The sequence below is a fragment of the Balaenoptera physalus genome, assembly GCF_965194825.1.
Source record: "Balaenoptera physalus genome assembly, chromosome: 6".
NCBI lineage: Eukaryota > Metazoa > Chordata > Mammalia > Artiodactyla > Balaenopteridae > Balaenoptera > Balaenoptera physalus.
Window position 1 is genome coordinate 60,424,791 of NC_138885.1, and position 24,660 is coordinate 60,449,450.

Consider the following 24,660-nt stretch of genomic DNA (forward strand, 5'->3'; position numbering starts at 1 on the left):
TAATGAAACAACAGAAGAAAAGCAGTTTCCTAAAAATGTATCAACATCAGAGTGTTTGCTGATCTAATTTGACATGGTCTTGGCCTTTGTGCCAGTAAACTCATGTAAAGAAAAATAAATGTGTTTTGTTTTGCATGTAGTAGATGCTCAGTAAATATATTGATTGATCAGTTATTCATGAAGAATTCCTCTCACAAGGTCAAACAGCCCACTGATGGGTCCTTTACCAGAACAACACTTTTGCTGATGATGTGCTTTCTTTGAAATGGTTCTTGATCAAAACCACTGTTATCCAAGTCCCCTTCTTGCAGAAGCCTTAAAGTAGACAAGGTTACACAATATATGAAACCTTTGCTTTTAGACATTGGGGCAACAAGATATACAAAACTGTGAACCCTGAGAGAAAGGAAATAAACCAGGTGAGTTGGTGATTGTCCCAGCTTACTACATGAAATTGGTTTTCAGACTGAAGCAAAGAAAGAGGAAAACCCCAAAAGAGCTCCACAACCTCCCTGAGTTGAGAAGACAGAAACAGAGTTTAAGAGGCTGAGGCAGCTGGAATCTGTGGGCTAGAGAACCAGAGAGAAGGGAACTGCATAGAGAGTATGCCAGGGACCTGCAGAGGAGACCCTCATCTTTTTTGGTTGATCCTGATGTGCCATTGTGTGAGAACAGACATACCTAAGACCAGGGAAAGAACTAATGGCAAGCAGCATGTCAAAAAATTCCTGGACCTCACGCAGGGCTAGAAACTGTATTCCCCCCAGCCAAAGTGGAAAGATCTCGTCACATGTGAGATATTGGTAGAATCCTTAAAAGGATATTGTCTTAGTAGTCGGGCTAAATTAACTTTAAAGTTGCTCTGGATTTACGGTAACAAAGCTTAAAAGCAAGACAAAAGAATCCAACCGGTTTCAACTTGCTTAAATGCTAACCAGAATAAAATTCAACACTTTCTGAAGGATCTAACAACATAAAATTATCACTGATTGGCATCCATTTTTGAAAAATTACCACACTTGCAAAGAAGAAGGAAAATATGAACTATAGCCAGCAGAAAAGTCAATTAAAGGTCATTTCTGGGAACAGACCCAGAAATGGCAAAGATGGTGGAATTAACAGATTAGGACAATAGATTGCATATTATGTGTGCTTTGAATGCCCAAGACAGTAGAGAAAAATCTGAGCATGATGAAGAGAGGGAAATAGAAGATATAAAAAACCCCAAAATTGAACTTCTAAATGTAAAAAATACAGTATAAGAAATGAAAATCCATGGTATTTAAAAGTAATACTCACTTGGAAGAATATTTAAGGAATATATATGTATACGCAAAATAGAAAAGTAATGACTCCTGTAATCCTGAATTTCATGTACGAACTGTTTTAACAGGTTGACCACTGTCTTTCCAGACTTTTATTTGTCTGTGTAAACAAATATAATATTATTTGAAACAATAAAATAGTAATGCATAATTTTTTGCCATTATAATAATTCAAAGTTGTGACCATATTTAACTTCACAATAAGTATTTTAATATATTAGATTTACCTAACATATTATATTCATATTTATATTTATTAAGTTCACTCTCAAGGTTTAGAAATTTTTGTCCATTAAAGATATATAAAACAGGCCCTGAAGATAGTTCCAAAAGAAAAATTTAAAAATATTTCAGCAATTACCATTAGTGAAATCAAGATGTAACTTCCCAAGCTGCTACTTTAAAGGCGGTAACAGCTATTTAAATGTATTAACTCTGGTATCTTTACTAAATTGAAACTTCCATTATGCAACATAAAATGGAGTTTATGTAACTGGAGTTTATATAGGCATTTTCTTGGTGGTTGTTTTGATTGCTGTCAGAAGTAGACTGTTGGCAAATTTGAATGTGTAGTCTAGGATGTGGTAATAACTGAATTTTGCCAGAGTAGGAGATGTTAAAGCAAAGATGGGATGGCGTATTTGAGAAAGAAGAAACAATGGAATGAATGTTCCCAGTTTGTGGATCAGAAGTTCTGAGTGATTTAGAAAGACCTAAGAGAGGGGTCAGCCTGGGGAGGTCTCCAGGAGTCCAGCATTCAAAGGGTCTGAGATACATTTGTAAGGACTTGTTTGCTATTTATAGACCCCATGTTCTAAGCACTGTTTGCTGTTTAAAGATTCCCACACTGCAACTTTTTATCATGTAAATACTAATTAGTTAAGGTTTATCTTTGAAATCACAGATTTTCAAATGATCAGATTATCATTGTAGTGGGGAGTTTTGACAATTAAAAAAAAGGTTTACTTTGTTGTGTTTTAAGCAATTCAGTAAATAGACTCAAATTTTCTAGCAGTGAGGAAAGATCAAAAAAAAAAAAAAAGAAAAAGGAAACCAGATTTTCTTTAAAACCGAATGTATTTGTGTTATGATGACTAGGATATGGTAAATTTTAAATTTGAATCCTGTTTAAGCAATGTCTAAAATAGCTACCTATTCCAAAAATATTTTGGGAGTGCATCATTATGTGAAATGTAGTGAAGATAGACTGAATGGTAAATAATACTATGTTTTTTAAAATGGTCAGTATATTTTTATAAAAAAATTCAGGAAAGTAGTTAGGTTTCACACTTAAAATTATTTTTGTCCTTGCCAGTGAGATTAATAATGCTTGTTTACTTTTTAATATGTAATAGACATTGTTTTTAAAACTCTACTTGTTTAACCCATTTAACCCATACAACAACTCTTGGAAGTAAGTAGTATTATCATCCCCATTTTTGCAGGTAAGAACATTTAAATGTGAGAGGTTAATCAACTTTCCCAAGGTCACCCAGCTAATATGTGGAAGGGCCAAGGTGTCAGCCTAGGTAATCAGGCTCTGGAGTCTGTGTTTAAGCACCAAGAGATACTAACCCCACAGGGAAATGGCTATTCTATGTCTTATAAAGACAGTATACACATTAAGAAAAATTGGCCAGGCTACATTATAATTATGAATTGAAAATAAAGTTGGTAATTGTAATGTAGAAGAACAATATAAACATAAAGTAAATCTCTCAGTAGTTCATTTATTTACAAATAAACATGTTAACTGATATCAAACAAGTCAGAGAAGTTCAATTGCCTTGTATTATAGTGGAGAGAATACAGAAACCATTTCCTGACCTACCCATTACGACAGTGTCGTTCATTGCACAAGTCTCCTAATCTCTGTGTATTTCACTTTTCTCCTCTGTAAATAGGAAGGTTTGTACTAAATTATTTTTAAGGTCCTTTCTTCGCTAACCTTTTAGATTTGTTTCCTTTAAATGAATATGCGTAGTTTTTCTAAGTCAAATTTAAATCGAATATTCTTTCATTGAAACGTGTTACCTACTGGGGAATTGTTGTTTGTAAGCAGCATGTATTCAGTATTCATATTTTCTCTATGATGGCCACTTTTGGGAGATGTTATCAAAATGGCTAATAAGTGTCTATTGTTACAAGTTAAGAGAAATAATCAAATGAGAATTAATTGAATAAAAGCCATAGACTCAAATGTGAAGTTATCCTTACAGCACTGGATTATGACTCTTTCCTTCAGAGGTACCTCAGTCAAATTCTAGCACCCTGCATACAGTGGACATTCTGTATATACTGTTAATTTGCATACACAAACTGTTTCCTCCTCACGCATTCATTTTGATAAATGCTATATCTACTGCCACCTGGTGTTCAAAATATGTCAAATGTTTTAGAAAGTCATAAAAATCTTTTACACTGTTTTCTTTTTCTTCTATTTTTGTTTTACTTTATTTTTTTAGGGAAGTTCTGGGTTTACAACAAATCTGAAAGGGAGGTACAGAGCTTTCTCATATACCCCCTGCCCCCATGCATGCCCAGCCTCCCCCATTATCAACATCACTTACTCGAATGGTTTATTTTTTACCAAGGATGAACCTACGTTAATGCATCATAATCGCTCAAAGTCCATAGTTTACCTTAGAGTTCACTCTTGGTGTTGTACATTCTATGGGATATTGGACAATTGTATAATTACATATGTCCATCATTAAAATATCTTACAGAGTATTTTCACTGCCCTAAAATTTTTCTATGCTCTGCTTCTTCATCTCTTCCCTCTCTCCCTCCGCCCTTGGCAACCATTGATCTTTTTATGGTCTCCATAGTTTTGCCTTTTCCAGAATGTCATACAGTTTGAATCATACAGTATTATGTACCTTTTCAGATTGGTTCTTTCACTTAATGATATGCATTTAAATTTTCTCCATGTCTTTCCATGGCTTGATAGCTCATTTCTTTTCAGCACTGAGTAATATTCCATTGTGTGGATGTACCTTGGTTTATTTATCTATTCATCTGCTGAAAGATATCTTGGTTGCTTCCAAGTTTTGGCAATTATTAGTAAAGCTGCTATAATGTCTGTGTGCAGGCTTTTGTGTGAACATAAATTTTCAGCTCTTGTGGGTAAATATCAAGGAGGACAACTGCTCAATCATATGCTAAGAGTAAGTGTTGTTTTGTAAGAAACTGCCAAACTGTCTTCCAAAGTGGTTGTACCATTTTGCATTTCCACCAGCAATGAATGAGAGTTCCTGTTGTTCCACATCCTCATTAGCATTTGGTGTGGTCAGTATTACAGATTTTAGCCTTAATAGGTGTGTAGTGATATCTCATTGTTATATTAATTTGCATTTTCCTGGTGCCATATTATGTAGAGCATCTTTTCATATTCTTATTAGACATCTGTATATCTTCTTCAGTGAGGTAGCTGTTAAGGTCTTCGGCTCATTTTTAAATAGGGTTGTTTGTTTTCTAACTGTTGCATTTTAAAAGTTCTTTGTATATTTTGGATAACAGTCCTTTATCAGATAGGTCTTTTGCAAATATTTTCTCCCACTCTGTACTTATCTTCTAATTCTCTTGATATTATCTTTGGCAGAGTAGAAGTTTTTACTTTTAATGAAGTCCAGCTTATCAATTCTTTTTTTTCATGGACTGTGTCTTTGATGTTGTATCCAAAAAGACATCACCATACCCAAGGTCATCTGGGTTTTCTCCTATGTTATCTTCTAAAAGTTTTATAATTTTGCATTTTACATTTAAGTCTGTAATCAACTTTGAGTTAATTTTTGTGAAGGGTGTAAGGTCTGTGTCTAGATTCATTTTTTTGCCTGTGAATGATCAGTTATTCCAGCATTGTTTGTTGAAGAGATTACCTTTTTTTTTTTTTTAAACATCTTTATTGGAGTATAGTTGCTTTACAATGGTGTGTTAGTTTCTGCTTTATAACAAAGTGAATCAGCTATACATATACATATATCCCCATATCTCCTCCCTCTTGTGTCTCCCTCCCACCCTCCCTATCCCATCCCTCTAGGTGGTCACAAAGCACCCAGCTGATCTCCCTGTGCTATGTGGCTGCTTCCCACTAGCTATCTATTTTACATTTGGTAGTGTATGTATGTCCATGCCACTCTCTCACTTCATCCCAGCTTACCCTTCCCCCTCCCCGTGTCCTGAACTCCATTCTCTACGTCTGCATTTTTATTCCTGTCCTGCCCTTAGGTTTTTCAGAACCTTTTTTTTTTTAGATTCCATATATATGTGTTAGCATATGGTATTCGCTTTTCTCTTTCTGACTTACTTCACTCTGTATGACAGACTCTAGGTCCATCCACCTCACGAAAAATAACTCAATTTCATTTCTTTTTATGGCTGAGTAATATTCTATTGTATACTTAAAACAAAACAGAGGGCTAGTAGAAATAGGTATAGAAATTAGGATATTTAAGAAAATTTTCTTTCTGAAAATTTAAATGTAATTAAAATTTTTATGAAGCATAATTTAATTTAAAAATATAATACCGCAAATAAAATTTATTTGAATTTATGAACAACTTATTTTTACTTCTTTCATCATAATAAAATAGGTTGGAGGAAATTCAAGGTATGGTGGTTAGAGTTACCAGGTAAAATCACTGGCTGGGCAGGAAGCCAAGGAGTAGAGCAGGGAAAGGCCTCTTAGCACTGCTTGTGTAGGGGTGAGAGAAGAAGGAAAGGTTATAGTATCAGTGGGGGACACATACTCCTCAGAGGAGATGTGCCTACAGCTCTTCAGGAAAGTCTGTTTAATTCCAGGGCCTTGGTTGTCTTCTAAGTCCTGAACCTATCTTAAACTGGATTACTCCCAAGTGTGGCAAGGCTTTGAATAATCCCTAATAGACTTCTAAATAGATCTCAAACTTGAATACTACTCCTAATATCTCCTCTCATTTTTCCTACTTTCACTAGTATATGCTCTTGAAGGAAAGGAGAAAAGAAAGAGAAAGGTAATGCTAAGTAAAGGCAGATGGTGGGAGGCATCTGGCAATGATCTTTGCCTTTTTCGATGAAATGCAAAAACATTAATAACAAGAGTACTATTCCAGAATGTCGTATCTTTGCTTCTGGGTTGGCTTTGAATGCCTTTTGTTCACAAAGAAATAATCAAAGAAATTCTAATACATGCTGACAAAAGAAGCGGTCAATGGAAAATGCTGGAGATTTGGTGGTCTCTTGGAAAGTAGAAGCTCTTTGTTCTAAGCAAAGGAGAAAGGAAAGAAGCATAGAGCAAACATTTTTATCCTGATATTCCTTCTTTCCTTCCTTCCTTCTTTCCTTTCTTTTCTTTTTCTTTCTTTTCCTTCCTTCCTTCATTTCTTTTTTTGAGGAAAGTTTATGCCAAATCCTCTAAAATTTATTTATTTCCATTACTATTCCCAGTCTCTTAACTTGAGTGGCATGAACTTCCATCTGGGTTATCAAAACAGTGTCCACATTGTTTGTCAGCTTCAACGTCACCAATTCTAACCAATTCTCTACACTCCCTATTTAATGAGTGGCCTTCAGGATGGAGGTCAAATTCCTTAACTTAGGCTTTACCTCTAGCAGGAAGGCTTTTGCTCTTGTGCTTCCCTCTGATGGAGCACCTTGCCCCAGCACCTGTGCTTAACTCGCTCCTATCATTCTGAAGATCTTAGACGTCACATTCTCTAAGCCCTGCTCGCCAGCTAAGTATGGGTTAAATTCCCCTCCTCCCTACTTCCATTACGCACTGAACTTCCCTTATCAAAACATTTATCACATTTTATTGTAATTGTTTGTTTGGGTGCCAGCAAATGCTTCCCAACAAAGTGATGCTTTAGCTGGACCTGGGAGGCCGTTCATGAATTAGTCAGGTGGATGGGGTTGAGAATAAAGACCTTCCAGGAAGAGGGAATATCCCTGCACAACTGCAGATGACTTCAGTCTCCGTTTGAATGAAGTTCAGGAAGCACTGGGGAAAATGAGAGTACATAAGCCAAGAGAGAAGGAGGCATGTGGTCACAAAAGGTCTTGAATATATAGAGATAAATTGTCTGGACTTAATCCAGAAGGGTGACATTTTAAATGTTTTGAAAATATGAATTACCACCATCATATTTGCTTTTCATCAGCATCATTTCTATTGAAAAATAAAAATACACATTACTCTGGCAACACGGGGAAGGGTGGCTTGAACAATAATACAGGAGAGAAAAAATAAAGACCTAAAGAAATGAATGAAGTAAAAATGGAGCAGTATAGCCAGAACTGATAGGGTTTTGTTTTGTTTTTTTCTTTAAGTAGAATTTTTTTTTTAAATGTATTTATTGAATTCAGGTAGGAGAATGGATAGCGGTATTTAGGATAGATGAAAAGTTTTTGACATGGGTGACCACAAATGACAATGACAATTTTATTAACAAACCTCCACTGCTTCCAAAAGAGTTACTATTATAAGAGAAATAGACTAATATGGGAAGCTGATGAGTAAGGATTTATACACATTGAGTTTGAGATGCTGGGGGACATCCAAGTGGAAGTGTTTTGGAAGAAATCTGGATGTGTGGACTCAGTGTCATTTTTAAAAATTCCAAATATGATATTTAAAACCTGTATTTTAACACCAAAGGAGTACACAGAACATAATCTCAGAATAAAGTTATGTTCTTGACAGGAAAAAATCTTTTCTGTTTACATATATACATATATATATGTGTGTGTGTGTGTATGTATATCATTTTCTAAATTAGATATATAAATATGTTCTCTGACCCCATCACAATTAAACTGGAAATCATAAATGAATATATGGAAAATCCTCCAAATTTTTGAAAATTGAAAGCCACACCTAAATACTCCATGGATCAAAGAAAAAATCAAAAGAGAAGGATGAAGTAAATCTGCCTCTATTTGGAGAAAAAAACATTGTGTACATTAAAAAATCCCATGGATTTTTTTAAAAAATAATTTTTAGAAAGCTATTACACCAAGTAGAATTTAGAAAGATGCACAATATCAATAAACAAAATCAAATAGGGTTTCTCTGTAATATTAATTAATTTTTTGCATATTGCTTTCAAGTAAACAATACCATATACAAAAGCATGAAAATCTGAAGTACTTAGGGATAAATTTAATAAAATATATGCAACACCTATTTGTATCTCCATATTTAAACTGGGTTTGGTAATTTTTAAATTCTATTTGACATGTTTGTCTTTCAAGTGGAGTGTTTAGATCATTTACACTTTATGTAATTATTGATATGGTTGAATTTATATCAATGATATTGCTATCTTACTATGTTTTCTACTTGTTCCATCTTTTGTTTGTTTGTGTTTGTCCTTCAAGTTTTCATTCTTTTAAAAAATTATTTTAGTACTTTGAAAGTTTCCATTTGTCCCCTCTTTTGGCTTATTAACCTTCTCTTTGTTTTATATTTTTAAACGGTTATTCTACAATTTAGAATGTGCTTCTTTAACTTATCACAGTCTAACTTCAAATAATATACCACTTCATGTATACAGTATAACACCTATTCCAAAATACTTCTATTTCTTCAATCTTGTCCTTTTTGCTGTGTTAGGCATTTTTTATACATGTTTACAAACAAATTATAAAAAACATACATTATTATCTTGCTTTATACAGTCAACTTAAAAATATTAAAGATGAGAAAATATGTCTTTCATATTTATCCACATGTTCACAATTTCTAGTGCTTTTCATTCCATTGTTTAAATCCACATTTCAATCTGATATCATTTGCTTTCCACCTGAAGAACTTCCTTTGACCCTGTAGTGCAGCAACACTGGTGATAAATTTTCTTACCTTTTGTTTGTGTTAAAAAGTATTTGTTTCGGCAAGATTACACATATATAAGATTGCTAGATGTTGGCCCATAGGTTACTGAGACTCTGTAATTTTTTTTCCTCTCTAAATTTGCATAGTTTTTATTCCACATTTTCAAGTTCATTGATCTTTTCTACTGCAGTTTCTAATCTGCAGTTAAACCCATCTGGTTTATTTTTCATTCCAGATGATTTTTGTTCATCCCTAGGACTTCTATTAGGATAATTGTTTATAATTTTAATTTCTCTCCTTATTACTTCATGTGTTCCTTTATAACCTTGTCCATGGTTATAATATTCAGAATAGCTATTTTAATATCCTGTTCTGCTTATTTCATAATTAATGCCGTAACTGAATCTGTTTCTTTTTACTTCTGCTTAAGAGCCACATTTTCCTGCTTATTCCACTTTCTGAAAGTTTTGATTGGTTACTGGACATTGTAAATTTTATAGTACTGAGTGCTGCATTTTACTGTATTCCTTAAGTATGGCATGCACTTAAATTCCTTTCAGATTTGTTTAGCCTTTTTGAGGCTTGTGTTAAAGTGTATTTAAGTCAGGACTGGAGCAGCCTTTGATGGAGGGCGGAGATCCTGAAACTTAGTTTTCTCAGGACCCATTCTGTCAGATTTCATAATCTTGTGCTGACTATTGTTCAATGTCTAAAAATATTTGTTTCATACATTTTGTCAAGTTTTCTAGTTATTTACAGTGAGACGGCAATTCCCACATCAATCTTTTGTGAAGGTAGGCAGGAGATCCTGACTTTAATTTTAAGTAACCTTAAATAAAGCCCTCTTCCCCAATGATTGCACCTCTTATTAATGACAGCTTAGAATTTGATTTTTTCTCTCCCACATTAGCATACTTAATTTTCATGCATTAAATCAACACAGATATCTTGAAGTAAGTAAGATATGGAGAACATAACCATAACAGAGTAACGATATAAACAAAACTTCCTACCACAGTCAGCAACATAGACTCTCCGGACTGCCTAGATGAATTACTCTATTTTACAATTTCAAACAGAAAAAGTTAATCATATACAGTTAACCTTATATAGGACTCAACTGATACCATAAGAGCCACTGAGATAAAACAATATAAAGAAAAACAAAACATACAGAAATTATTTGAGTGCAGTCTTACAAATACCTATAAATGCTTACTATAATAATAATAATTTATAGCCTAGTTAGGATAGTATAACACATTTCCATCTTCTTGTTAAAGAAGATTTGTGTAAAAGAGTAGAGAGCCTTATATTTGTAGTGTATGACTTGGCCATGGGGGCCATCCTCCCTCGCTCCACCAAGAGCAGCAATCAACTTCAGCCAATTGTGTTGATAATTCTGGCAAATTGAGGTGAATGCACAAAGGCTGTTATATTGTAGGTTTAACACATAGTCTCTGACTGGGCAAAAAAAAAAAAGTGCTCACTATTTTTTTCATCTAAAATAATAAAAAGGTAATGTGATCATATTAGAGATTAATCATGGTTGTTCCAGGAAGGTGTTTAGAGCCTCCTGACATTTCTTGTCATTGGTGTTAAGAAAATGGACTAGAGTGGGTTCATATCCTACAAGCTGTTCCATTGGTAGCACATCAGCACTTCATGCTGCCTCACGAGCACTTACCCAGTTACAAGGTGACCTCATGACAAGCTGCTTTTGCTTCTTACATACTCTGCAGTGGATGAACTGTTCTGGATTTTCATACTTGTGGTTTTAAAATATTTTATATTTCTGTTTAGCACTACAATTCTGATTATTGCTACAATTTGCGTGGGTTTTCAGTAGAAAACAATGCAGGTCAATGCAAGCTAATGCACATGCAATCGATGTCTTGAAAGCTTTTAATCATACTTTCTTCCTGTACAGATCAATCGTTAATGAAGGTATCCAATTACCTTCCTTGGAGTGTGTTTGGGAATAGCATTAAGTGAAGAGATCTTGATGTGACTACCTGTTTATAACTGTGCATTATTCATGAGACTTTTCCTGTGTGTATCAAATGCTGCAGCAGCAGAGATCCTCAGCAGACCTTGGCTGGTTTTTCTTGGGTTGCACTGCAGTAGAATCTTTGTGCGCACTGGAAGGGTGCAGTGCTTTCTTCTGCAGAAAGCAAGGTGAAGACAAGGAAATACATTTAATAATTTAAGGTTCAGGAGAAAAACAGACATCTTAGAGATGATTCTTAGTCACTCTTTGGGATGTAAAAGAAAATAAATCAACACATCTCCTTTAATCAATCTGATGCTACTACTGCAGAGTCTTGTTTGTCCTAAATATGTCAGTGCTTCTCCTTGATCTAAAAAAGCTTTGCTCAGTTGAGAGAACGAATACTTTCCTTCACCAGAACTGTCAAGCATGGTTGATAGAACAATTCAAAAGAAATAATTATTCAGCAAAAAAAAAAAAGATAGTTCTTTCATGTACTGAAACAGTATGATGTACCCAATGATCGAAAAGCACTATTTTATGAGATTATGATAGTTTCCTTCCAATTCACTTGTTTAGGATTATTGGAGAGAATCCTAAGCAAAAAGTGAAAGTCAGTGTAGGGTTGGAAACTACTGCCCGTAATACCCATATGGTTAACAAAGAGCCAATTATAATGGGATATTATATTAGAGTGCTATGCTCTCTACTGCACTACTGTATAACAATTTTTCAGTTTTAAGCTCTAGAGAATATGATTCTGCTATAATGGTGTGATTTTTTTTTTTTAAAGATTTGGACCTTTGCCCGGAAATTTTGGAAAGAGGTTTGGGTCATCCCTCAGGGTTCATATTTTTCTTCATAGTTTAGGTAAAGGAGACACAATGTGATCTGACTGTTCCCTACTTTAATCATAAAATATGATTATACTTTAATCATAAAGTATGATTATCTGAACCAGACCCTTCTAACTTATTGCTTAGCATTCATTGATTGTTGGCCTCCCTTGTTTCATAACAGATGCCCTGCCTCTTCATCCATGTTCTGGTCAGTGGAAAGAAAGTTAAAAAGGATAGAATTTAGTTACATGGACAGCCTTAATTGAAAAAAAAAAAAAAGGTTATAAAGTATAGTATTTATTCCAGAAGGCCATGTTATCTAGCTAAGAATCAGGAATGCTATTACCACCTAAGGATGGGAGAACAAGTTTGGGGGAACAAAGAGTCTTTGTAACATACTAAGAGTCTGCTTAACATGAGACCTAGTTAGAAAATTAGCTTTTATCTAAATCTTACACTTATTAAAAGGAACTTCTTATTGAACAGTTTTCACTGTCGTGCCTTGAATTTTCTGTAGTTTTCTCATCAGGATGAGAGTATGGTGCCCATTTGGAAAGGAGGCTGCTATCTCTGTTTCTGCTGGAGGGACTGGAAGCTTGGAGAGAATTCAGACAGTATTCTTGGTGATGGATTTTCAAGTGCTCAGGCTGGGTTGTGGCAGCAAAGATGTGATTTTCTGAGCAGAAGAACTTCAAGTAATTGGGAGTTGAAGCAAGAGAGGAAGAAGAATTGGGCTGAAACTTGTGAAAATACTGTTTTTCCTAATTGTGTTCATACTGCTAGTGTGTGATCAAAGGCCAGATCAAGTCCTATGGTGATAATCAATTTAGTAGCTGTGGTACATTTACTTCCATTAGTAATCTGAGTTGCAGCATATATCACCTTTAATTATTTTTATGTCATTTTATTAATGGTCTGTTGCCCCACCTAGATGTCAACTTCTTGAGGTCAGAGAGTCTGAATTTTACTTGGTTTCTGTACCTAAATATACTACTTGGAAATAAGAACAGACTGGTTTCTTGGCATATATGAGACAGTCTATGCTACAAGAATTTTAACACAAAAAGAAAATGAGATTCTATTTTGCATATTTTCAGATATTATTTGATATCAGTTCAGATTTTTTTTCACCCTTTAACCTTTGTTTCTGCCCTCTCTCAATTTCCACACATTTAGGAAGAGAACTGATTTGTTCTTTCTAAACCCAGCCAATTATATGTCAAGGCAGAAAAGACAAATAGCTTCTAAGTACTCTGGACTTTGCTTTTGAAAAGCCTAGATCTTTAGGAAAACTTATAGGTTTTAGGTAAGTTTCAGATAGAAACAAAACATCTTGAAAAAGCACAGGGGAAAGGTGAATTTCCTTTCTTCAGACTAGAAAAAAAGATTCTCCCAGACTGAAAACAGGAGTGCTTCTTTCAAAGTGGGGCCACCAGGGAGGTGAAAAGATCTAAACAATTCACTCTACAAGTCTCACCACATAGGTCACTTCTTCCCAAACTTTGCTTGCCCAGCCCTTCTATATCCAAGTTTCCTCTCCTATCTCCCATGTTCTCAGAGCCATATAGTTTCTCTATTGTTCTGAGCAGTCAGTTCAGCTGTGGTTCCAAGCTTGTTAACACTCAGCAAAATACAAGTATCATAGTATGTACTCTTCTTTCCTTCCTTCTTTCCTTCCTCTCTCCCTCCCTCCCTCCCTCCTTTCCTTCTTTTCTTCCTTCCATTTTTCCTTCCTTTACTTTTTCAAAAAAATAAAGTTAAATTAAAAAAATTTTAAAAAAGAGAGAGAATAAGATTTCAGCTTACTTTGAGGTCAATTATTACAGGAGGTAGAATTTGAGTTCTTTCAGTTTCAAGAACTATAAAAGGCCAAAAGTTTAGCTGGTGTATGGATCAGGGATAATTTGTGGAGAGTTGAGCTCATAAAATGTACGGGCAAAGTTTAAAGGGAAGTCAAGGGATTTTGCTTCTAGGCCTGAAGGCGGGGTGGGGGCTGGGGATCAGGGTGCAGGAGGCATGTTTACAAGAAGTTCCCTAGAGACTAGATGTAGCTATAACAAAGTGTCAGTTACAGAAGTTGCAGCCATAAAGAGTGGAAATTAAACCCAGTAATCTGGGAGATGCAGAGACTTTCTTTCTCTGCCCAGAGACACCTGAATGGATGGGAGGAGCCAGCAAGGAGGATGTAGGCACAAGTAGCCCGGTCCAGAAAGTCTCCTTGTCCTCATGAGCTGTTAGTAGAGGGATCCTTCCTCATTCCCTGACCTCCCTCTGAGAAAAGCCAGGTTGCTTGGCCTGTGAAAACCTCTTTCAGTCCAGCAGGGACCAGGGGCAGCCCAAGCCACATCAGATAAACAAGGAAAACCAAAATAACACCTCCAAGGCTCTGAAAATTAAACTACCATGAGAACCACAGCCTGCAAAAATAGACCAAGACCTATATGCTAAACCTAAACAGTGTGATTAACTGCTAAAATGAAAGATTTAAGTAGGGTCCAGTATCTCCTAATATAGACAAAGTATCCAGAGTATGATTTTAAAAAAACAGCCAACATACCAAGAACGAAGAAAAATCACAAGTTGAAGGACAAAAGACAATTAGTTGACAGTAATCCTGAGATGAGTCAGATACTGGAATTATCTGAGAAATATTTTAAAAACATCAACTATAACAATGTTTCAACAATGAATTGCAAATTCTCTTGAAACAAATTAAAAACCAGAAAATCACTGCAAAGAAATAGATTATATAAGAATAAAATCAGTGGAATTACAGAACTGAAAAATACAATAACAGAAATAAAAAACTCAATAGATGGGTTCAACAGTAGAGTGAAGATGATGAAGGATAAAATCAGTGAACTTAAGCAGAGAACAATACAATTCACCCAAACTGAACAACAGACAGAAAAAAGATTGTAAAAAAAAAAAAAAAAAAAGAACAGAGCCTCAGGGACCTGTGAGACAATAACAAAAGAGCCATCCTTCATGTCATTACTATCGCAGAAGGAAAGGAGAAAAAGGCGAGGCTGAAAAATTGTTTGAAGAAGTATTGGCTGAAGATGCCATAAATTTGGTTAAAGACACAAATCTACAGTTCCAAGAAGCTGAGTAGATGCCAAACAGGATAAACACAAAGAAATCCATGCCAAAGCTCTACCCAATTAAAAAATTTGAAAACTAAAAATTAAAAATTATTGAAAGCAGCTGTAAGGAGATGACATTTTACCTACAGTGGAATGAATATCAATGCAAATGACAAGGGATTTCTTATGTGAGGTTATGGAAGCCAGAAATGGCACAATATTCTTCAGGCAAAAAACTGTCAACCACAAATTCTATATCCTATGAATTTATCCTTCAGGAATGAAAGAGAAATAAAAACATTCTCAGAGGAAGAAAAGCTAGAAGAATTTGTTACTAGCAGACATAGTCTTTCTAAAAATTTAGTAATATATTCTGTTTAACTCAATATATCAAAACGCTATCATTTTAACTTGCAATAAATATATATTAAATATAAAAATATTAAAGAGAAATAAACTCTCTTACTTTTAAAGATTGGCTAAGGAAAATTCTTCAAACAGAAAATAATTGATAAAAGAAGGAATGATGGAGCGTCAGGAAGAAAGAAGAAGTAATGCAAAGAGCAGAAATATGGACTCATACAAGGGACTGTTCTTTTCCTTATGAGTTTTAAAACCATATTTGATGACTGGAACAAAAATTGTAGTGCCTTCTGATTCCCAAGACAATAATATTTTCAAATGGGGAAGACAAAGAGACAAATGAGAGTGAGGTTGCCATGCTTCACTAAAAGTGGTAAAACGCTTTATATTAGACTGTATAATTTGTAGATTGATAGATATATAGATAAGTAGATATAGTAATACTCAGAACAAGCACTACCAAAAATATACAAAGAGATATATTTAAAAGCACTATGAATAAATCCAGATGGAATCCTAAAATATGTTCAGAATTGTGCAGGAAGGTAAGAAAAGAGAACCAGAGACATGAGACTGGAGGAAACAAATAGAAAACAAATAATAAATGACAACTTTAAATGTTAACATATCAATAATTACCTTAAATGTAATTGATCTAAATATACCAGTAAAAAGTAGATTAAAAAATGTGACCCAGCCATATAATGATTATAAGAAACCCACTTCAAATTCAGGGACATATGTCTATTGGAAGTAAAAGAATGAAAACAAGGAAGATTTCCCTCACCAATGGGCAGGCATCATCCAGTTCATTTAAGGTCCAAATAGAACAAAAAGATGGAGGAAGGATGAATTCTCTCTCTCTGTTCTTGAGCTGGGACATCTATATTCTCCTGCTCTTGGACACTGGAGCTCCTGGTTCCAGGGCCTTTAGATTCAGATTTTGGGACTTACACCATTGTCCCTCCCCAGTTCTTAGGCCTTTGGCCTTGGACTGGGAGCTACCCCATGGCTTCCCTGGTTCTCAGGCTTTTGGATGTGGACAGAACTGTACTGCCATCTTTCCTGGTTCTCAAGCTTGCACATGGCATATCTCAGATTCTATAATTGTGTGAGCCAATTCCCATAATAATAAATCTCCTCTTATATCTCTCTATGTATCTAATAAATCTCCTCATATATCTCTATGTATCCTATTAGTTCTGTTTCTCTGGAGAAGCTTGACTAATACCTTTTTAAGGATAAAGACAACTTTATCTCTAAATTACTGTGCCTAGGAGATGCTCAACAGTTTTTTATGAAAGATAGTAAGAAGAAAAGAAGGGAAGAATGGTGATGAAATTTTGTATGAATGGGGACCCTGAACTTATGGGTCATTTGAAGACGTTACCTTCATTTGGTCTAGACTAGAATCCAGGAGTAAGGGTGTTGTGCCACCTGGATGGTTAATAGAGTAGATAGCTGGAGCTGAGAGAAAATCCTGTGAGCTAATTTGTAACTCTGAAGTCAGTGAAGATAAGAGGTTCACTTACAGATGAGGAGAAGCATAGGTGTCTGACCCTGACAGTTTTAGGTTACCTAACATAAAGATGAAAATCCCCACCGGTAGAGTGAAGCCTCAGTCATCCACTGGGGCATGTTACTGAGTGTTAGAGTTGAGAATGTGGACCTGGAATTTATTGAAAGGAGCAGTTAAAGGAGGAGAGGGTTCAAGAACCAAAGGGCAAAATAAAGCATGTCTGGGAAGGCATTCAGAGTGCCCAGAGTAATTCTGCTCCAGTTTCTATTCCATCTCTGCTGTGAAAATTTTATCCTATTGTTGATTCCTCTCTCTCTCTTTATTGTCTAGCTTGAATAACTAGTAGCTGGAACCTTAGGTCTCATCTCCATGATGAACTCCTCTCCTTAAAATTGTCTCTATGTTGAATACAGTTACCTTTTTCTCTAATTGATAAAATCTTTCTTTTTCTTCAGGGGCTCATTTTATTAACATCACCTGTAATTTCTAATGTAGAATCCATCATTCCTTCCTGTATATATATATTACAGGTTATATGAAATAGTATAAAAATTACCATATATTATATATCCAGCTGAATAGTTATGTTTCCCCTGGTAGCCAATAAATTATTTAGTCTCATATTTATCTTTGTATGTATCTATGTGTATATGTATGTATATCTATCCAGGCTCTGGGTTTATCTCTAGTATCTAGCATTCAATAAATGTTGAACGAAAAAATCTTCTGTAGTTTTATCCCTTGTGCCTTTCCTTTTTCCAGATGTGGTCATAACTTTTAAAATTCCTTCCGCGGGGGTGGGGTGTGGGCAGTGGTGGTGGAGGGGGCTGGAGGTTGGGGAGAGAAGGAGAGAGGGAGAAAGGGAAAGAGAGAGGGAGAGAGAGGGGTGGGGGAGAGGGCAAGAGGAGAGGGAGGGAAGAAGATTCCTTATCTCTGCACAAAAATATAATTTATCTTAAACTTCCTTTGTCTTTACCCAGGTCATTTATTACTAGACAGTTGTCATACAGAGTGATTAGCTATTCAGGCTCTGAAACTAGCCCTGGTTTGCATTCCTGGCCGTGTTAATTACAAGTTCTGTGTCATATAAAAGCCCTTATAACCCTTCTAAGCCTGAGTATTTTCATCTATAAAATGAGAATTATCATTGCTTCATGAGTTCTGAATGCTGAGTTCATGCATGATAAATACTTAGCACAAGGCTGGGCTTAACAGTCTGCTCAATAAATGGTAGCTATTTCCAACATTTGAAAAACCATTTTAAAGTGAATTATATTTATTAAAGAAGCAGAAAGAAAAATTTTAAAGAAGCAGGTATTGATAAATATTAGCATACCAATAAATTTAATTTCAGCATTATCTTCCATATAGCAACTTCTAAAAATATGGAGATACATCTAGTAAACTTCGGATTTTGCTAAGAGGAGTGCTTTTTACATTTTGTCAGTTTGTAAGGGTCTCTGGCAAGCTTACTAATATTTATTTTACAAAATTAAATTAATCCAAAGGAAGCAAAAGTATTTCCAGTTTTGAACTTTGAACCTGAATGAATAAGCTTTAATATAAGGCTCATTTTAAAAAGTTCTTATTACACAAAGTTGCCAACCTAATTTACGAAAGAAAAAAGCCAAAGCTTACCTTGGTTAACAAGTTGTATTTACTATTTTCTTTAGTATCTAAAAAGTAAAATATATTGTAATATTTGCTAAAAATAATTCTTTACATAGTTTTTGGAAGGTTAGCAGCAAACATGATTTACAATTAAAAGATATCATTTTCGAACTAAAATCAGTTCATAGTCTTTATGGAATTTACAGAAGCAAGCTTAGATTCAGTTTAAATATTTGAAGCAGTTTTCACATTAAAGCATTTCCAAGAAATAGAAAATTGAGAAGCTTAAATAAAGCACCAGCTGTCACCATGTCACCAAATTAACAGATTCCTCACTGGTCCCCATCACATGATGGAGAACAGGAGGAGAGAGGGAAGGAACACTTACAGTAAGAAACAACCCTGAAATTACATTTGCTTAGGGGATCCCCCAAAGGCATCTTGGTCAGGTTAATACATTTCTGAGGAGCAGAAATAGATTATAATAGTTAAGGCTCAATCAAGATCATGCATTCATAATAAAATACGATTACTGATATTTAAGTGATATTGAATGTCATACAACATATTTAAAGCTTGTCATTAAGTCATCAGTATACATATTTTCTTTCTGAATCCTTTAGGACTTTGTAGGCACACTGAAATCAATCTTCATACAAATAGAATAAACATCTGAATCTCAAATTACAGGGATGCAAGAGACTGCATTTTATGATTACATCAAAACAACTATCTGTGCCTATCTTTTAAAAATAATTTTACTAGTGAAAATTAATGCTTAGGATTTTAAAGTTTTTCAAACATAAAACATTTTACATAGTAATTATGTATGTGATGAAATAAACATGAAACAAAACAGAAAACTTGGAAAGATAAATGAGAAAGTGGAAACTAACTTGCATACACTAATGTTATAAAACACCATGAGCAACAAACTCACACTTTGATCTCCTAGTTCAGAGTCCACACAGTTTTAGTGATCATTTTCTTTCTCAAAGTTATAAAAATCCATGAAGTGCAGTGGAAGGTACTACAAAGTGGCCACTGTTTCCCAATGAGAAATGAGAAAAATTAGAAAATGTAGGCTGTAACTGTAGTTCCCTTTATGCTGATTGTTCTAGGAACCCATTCTCTTAAAGAGAGAATGGTCCTTAGCTGGAACTAGCCAGAAAGATGAGAAACCAGGAATCCAAGAACAATGAAACATTAATTCACAAACCAAAAATAAATAAAACCAAAACAATCAAAAACAAAACCTAGGCTCTAATCAATCTTTTTCAAAAGTGGTTTGAATCAGCCCAAGAGTCTCTTTGATTAATCTCAAAGACACTTTCTAAGAACTGCCTTTCCTCTTCCCCTGATTGGCATCGGTCTAGGCAAGTTTATGATTTAATGGCCTGTAGCATTGTACTATTTTTTAAAATACCATCCCACTTTAAGAAAGTACTTGTTTATTTGTAATTAAGTCCCATTAGTAGTGACTTGAATCCCATCAAGTTAAAGTAGACATAAAATGTATAAGTAAGCTCCTTTGGCTACTAATTTCTGCTACTACCTCCCCCAACCCTCCAGAAGAAGCACACACCATATAAGCCATATAGAGAAAACAAGTATTGGATTATTAAACAACAGTTTTAACCCAATTTAACTCTGCAGTAATATCAAGGGGTTGTCTTGGTCAGACTGAATATACAGGGGTAAAAGTGAATTGGACATGGGATCTTGTGAGCACAAGCTTATCTTCCATGGGTTGTAAACAATTCATTTTTAAGTGAAATCTTTAGTTTCTCTGATCTTTGCTTTTATTTCTGATCTAAACTTTTAACATTTGGGGAATATGTAAAGAAGGTGAAAAGGTAGTAAGTGGGATTAGATCTGGCTTTAAATAGTTGACTTTCCCTCAGTTTTGTCAAAATATGAATCTTCTTTGATAGCCTGAACTTCCACGTCCCCATCTATCATACGAATATCTGATGTTTTTTTGTCATTTTGCCTTAAACGGTAACTTTTATAAGCACGCTGAATGATGGTTGCTGAGACTACCTCTTGTTTTCGTTTCAGAGTAGTTGTAATTGGCTCATATGTGATCTTAAAAGGGTTGGCTAACGTAAATCCAGATTCCATCTCTGAAAGAACTTTCTCCATGCTCACATCTTTACTCATAACTCTCTTTGTTAAAGCGAGTAAGATGTCAAGGCAATGAATTCTGTCCCCAACAGCCATGGGAAGATCCATAGCAACGATCTGGCCCTTGTTTGGTTTTGCCATTAGAAGAGGAGGATCAAGAGCAGCTGCGAAGTCTGAAAGCTTGCTAGAGTCTATATACTGGGTTCTATCAGGATCAAACCTCTTCCATACCTGAAAAAATTTCCTAAAATCATCTTTACTCAATGTCTTGGCTTTTTTTTTAGAAGCAATATTTAAAAACTCCATGACAACAACAATGTACATGTTTACAATGATCAGCCATGATATGAGGATGTAACTGACAAAATAAACAATCCCAACAAAGGGGTTACCACAGTCTCCTCTAACCTGAGTCCCAGGGTTAATTTTATCAGGATCACAGTCAGACCATTTACTGTTGAAAATTGCATTGAGCATCTCGTCCCAACCAGCAAAGATTGTAACTTGGAAAAGACAGAGCATACTGCTGCCAAAGGTTTCAAAGTTGGACACGTCATTAATTCCAGCTTCCTTTTTAACATAGGCAAAATTGTACATTCCAAAGATGGCGTAGACAAACATGATCAGGAAGATAAGGAGACTGATGTTCAACAATGCGGGGAGGGACAGCATCAAAGGAAGCAGCAGATCATGGAACACCTTTGGTCCTTTCTCAGGACGCAGGATGTGGATGATCCGTGAGAGAAGTATCAGTTGCACAAGGGAAGGAGGTACAAGGTAATATCCCACCATCAGAGGCAGAAATAGTCCTTGGTGTAGAAAAAGATAAATCAGGCAATACAATTATTTAGAGGAATATAAATTATTTTACACTTCTTTGGTTTTCTTCTATATGTTAAGGTAATTAATCCTTCCCGTATAACATTTAGCACATACTGAAAGTCTGGGTTAGCCAAATACTAATTGTGGCAATGCTCAGAGTGTCTAACAAAATTTGGAAGAGAATTATTTCTACCATCATTTTCAGAGTATTACAGATCAAGCACTTCTGGAGTCACAGATGGCATGAATTCATAATATACGACAGTAGTCATATTTTTTTTTTCCTGATTGCAGTTAGATCAAGAAATTTAATTCAACCCAACCTTTCTTGGATACCTAATAAAGGTGTCAAGAAAATATGTGAAGATGAGTGACATGACTCCTATCCTCAAAGACCATATAACCTAGGGAGTAGAGGTAGACATTTAAACTAACTATAATGCAAGGCAGAAAGACCTATTGGATAAACATAGTTTAAAAAATATTTCATATTCAGTGATCACAGATTATAATTTGATTTATTGACTTCATAAATAGTATCTGGGACCTTAGGAGCTTTAAATGTGAATTGAATAAATGAGTCTTCGCCAAGGACTTTTCTTTCTGCCAATGGTGGGAGGATGAGGGCACTATGAGAGGGAGATATATAACTATAAAGCAAGGTGAAATTATAATTACCATAAAAAACATAAGGGATGCTCTCTGAAAGTACTGGAGAGGGTGTGGTTCATTCTGAGTTGAGAAGGTGGAGAAGGGGAAAATCCCATGAAACTTCTAAATGAGATGGTATGTTTGCTGAATCTGGAAGGATCATGTCTCACATTTCTGTTAATTTGGTCACTGTCAATGATGGCATTCTCCCTGACGTTCTATCTTACATATACCCTCATTTCCACAGTGCTTTAGTGAACTTTCTACTCTGACTCAAATGTTCATTTCTCCTCAATCTCTCAAACCCTTCCATTATGCAGGAGGTTTTCCTACTTAACTATAAACACATTTTTACTTCTTCATCACTAAATTTTCTTCACTTCCTTTCTTATCTAAAATCTGACTCTATCTTGAGGACACTATTTCCCTTGCAACACTCTCAAGCACAGATAACTCACTCTTTCCCATTCCACATTTCACAGGGTAGAAAGATGGAACAAGCAAGCATCTTTCCCTCTTTCCAATGTGATTTCCAGATACTTTTCCTTCACATTAATTTTATAAACAAAAAAGAAATTTTTCACAGTTTGTGGACCATGACATTCAACTATACCATCTCCTACCATTCCTTGGTTCTATGATTTATTCATTCCCCCTCGTTCATATTCATTGGAGACTTTGGTACATGGCTCACTGTCACCCTTTCCACCCCAGCACCTACCATCAACAATCCATTGAAAGGCTAGCCCTCCAGTATTTGGCTTTCTTAAATTTTAATAATCTCCATCATTTTACTGTAGACACACCCATCTATGGCCACATTCTGCACCCAGGATACCTGACCTTCTGAGATCTCAAATTCGAACATCTTTATCTCGGACTGCAATCTCCTCTCCTTCTAGATGTCTGATTCAGTAACTCTCATTTCAGTCTCATGGGGCTCTTTAATTCTGTTTTCCTCTGTTTTCTTCCTATCAGCCCTTTCCTGACTTTACATACTTTTCTAGCAAGCTTCTTGTACTTGTCTATCAATATTAGCTGCACTGCCTCTACTACCAGCTGATGAATGAATTTTCTGGGAGCACAACTGAGCAGTTTATCTACATTTTTCACTACTGACTGCATAGAATAGTACTTGACAATAACATTAAATATTGTTTCTACTCTTATGGAGATAACATTCTAGTATGTGTCTTATGGGAGGCAGACAATAAACAAACTTTTCTCTGCCTAAAACTCTTTTATCCTAGATTCTTGGCTACCTCCTTATCCAACAGGTCTCTATTTAGATTTTTGCTTCTTCCGTGAAGTTTTCTCTGATCTCTACTTACTGATTAGGTGCTCCTCGCTCTGTTGTGCTGCTGTGGCACCCCATGCTTCTTCCCTTATCATAACCTTAATAGCACAACATTAAAATGTACTGTTTAATTGTCTGCATCCCTTGATAGATTATAAACTATGTATATACAGGAATTATGCCTACTTTGTTTGTAACTGAATTCTTTGAACACAGCATAATACATATTCACAAAGAGGGTAATCAAGTATATTTGTTAAATATAGGACTGGGATCTCCAGAGTAAGAGAAAACTTGTAACAAATTCATTAAACCCTAAAACTCTAGTGTTGTGAAAGTAGCAAACAGTTTTAGAGATTAGAGGAAAGGGAACAATAATGAGTTTGAAAGGTTATATCATGCTAAGACATAAAGGTCCGTCTAGTGTCATCTTAGAAAAATAATGTATGTGATATACTGAAGGGGTAATTAAGCATTTATCTGGTGGTCTGTGAAGTCAAGTCTATGTATTAATTCAGAAAGTATTTTAAATATCTTATATCTGTCAGGCATGTGTACATGTATGAATGTGAAAATGTAAGGCATTCCTGTTGGAAATAAAAAGGATCCCTACCTGTTTTGCTTATTAAGAGACTATATCTCAGGAGATGTTTACTCTAAGAGCTTGCCTGAATTAGTATTATTACAAATAAAAATCTGACTAAACAAAATCTTACCTGTAATAGAGAAAACAACCACCATAAAATCAAAAAGGTTCCATCCATTGGTGAAATAGTTGTAATGGAAAACGACGAGCTTTAGTACACATTCTCCAGTGTACAGTGTAACAAAAACTGAGTTAATCCAGTAGAGAGCAATGTCAATTTTTGGGTTCTGTTCATCACTTTGTATCATAATGGTTATTGCTTGGAAAAATATAAGAACCATGATGATGACATCAAAAACTTGATTTGTTACCAAGTCAAAGACAAATCCTTGGAACTTGTTCTGTGTGTAAAGAAAAAAGGTGTAATATTTTTATTAATAAGATATTTATACAGACGTATTGTCTTTAGATTTACAGCTTCCCTCCCAGCATAAATAGGAGAATAACTGAAGACTAAGTTTTTACCAAGCTATGACTATAGCACAGAGTAAAAGCAAACAAACAGAAAGACCATCAAAAGCTCTTTCAAAGACTATATTTTAAAAATTTTGTCAAAAGCATTTGTTGTTAA

At 35.1% G+C, this 24,660-nt stretch overlaps 1 protein-coding gene and 1 long non-coding RNA gene across 2 annotated transcripts in view; one reads left to right on the forward strand and one right to left on the reverse strand.

Annotated features, from left to right (window-relative positions):
* The window catches only part of LOC309662482, a 437,456-nt gene that overhangs the window by 316,615 nt on the left and 96,181 nt on the right, over positions 1–24,660 (forward strand). The window lies entirely within an intron of this gene.
* Positions 10,183–24,660, reverse strand: part of SCN7A (sodium voltage-gated channel alpha subunit 7) — a 77,321-nt gene continuing 62,843 nt past the window's right edge. Inside the window, exons 24-25 of the mRNA XM_082465230.1 lie at positions 24,160–24,430; positions 10,183–21,482 (exon numbers count right to left, since the gene is read on the reverse strand). Of these exons, the coding sequence (XP_082321356.1) occupies positions 20,428–21,482; positions 24,160–24,430 (1,326 nt within the window). The 3' untranslated portion in view covers positions 10,183–20,427. The remainder of the gene's footprint in view (positions 21,483–24,159; positions 24,431–24,660) is intronic.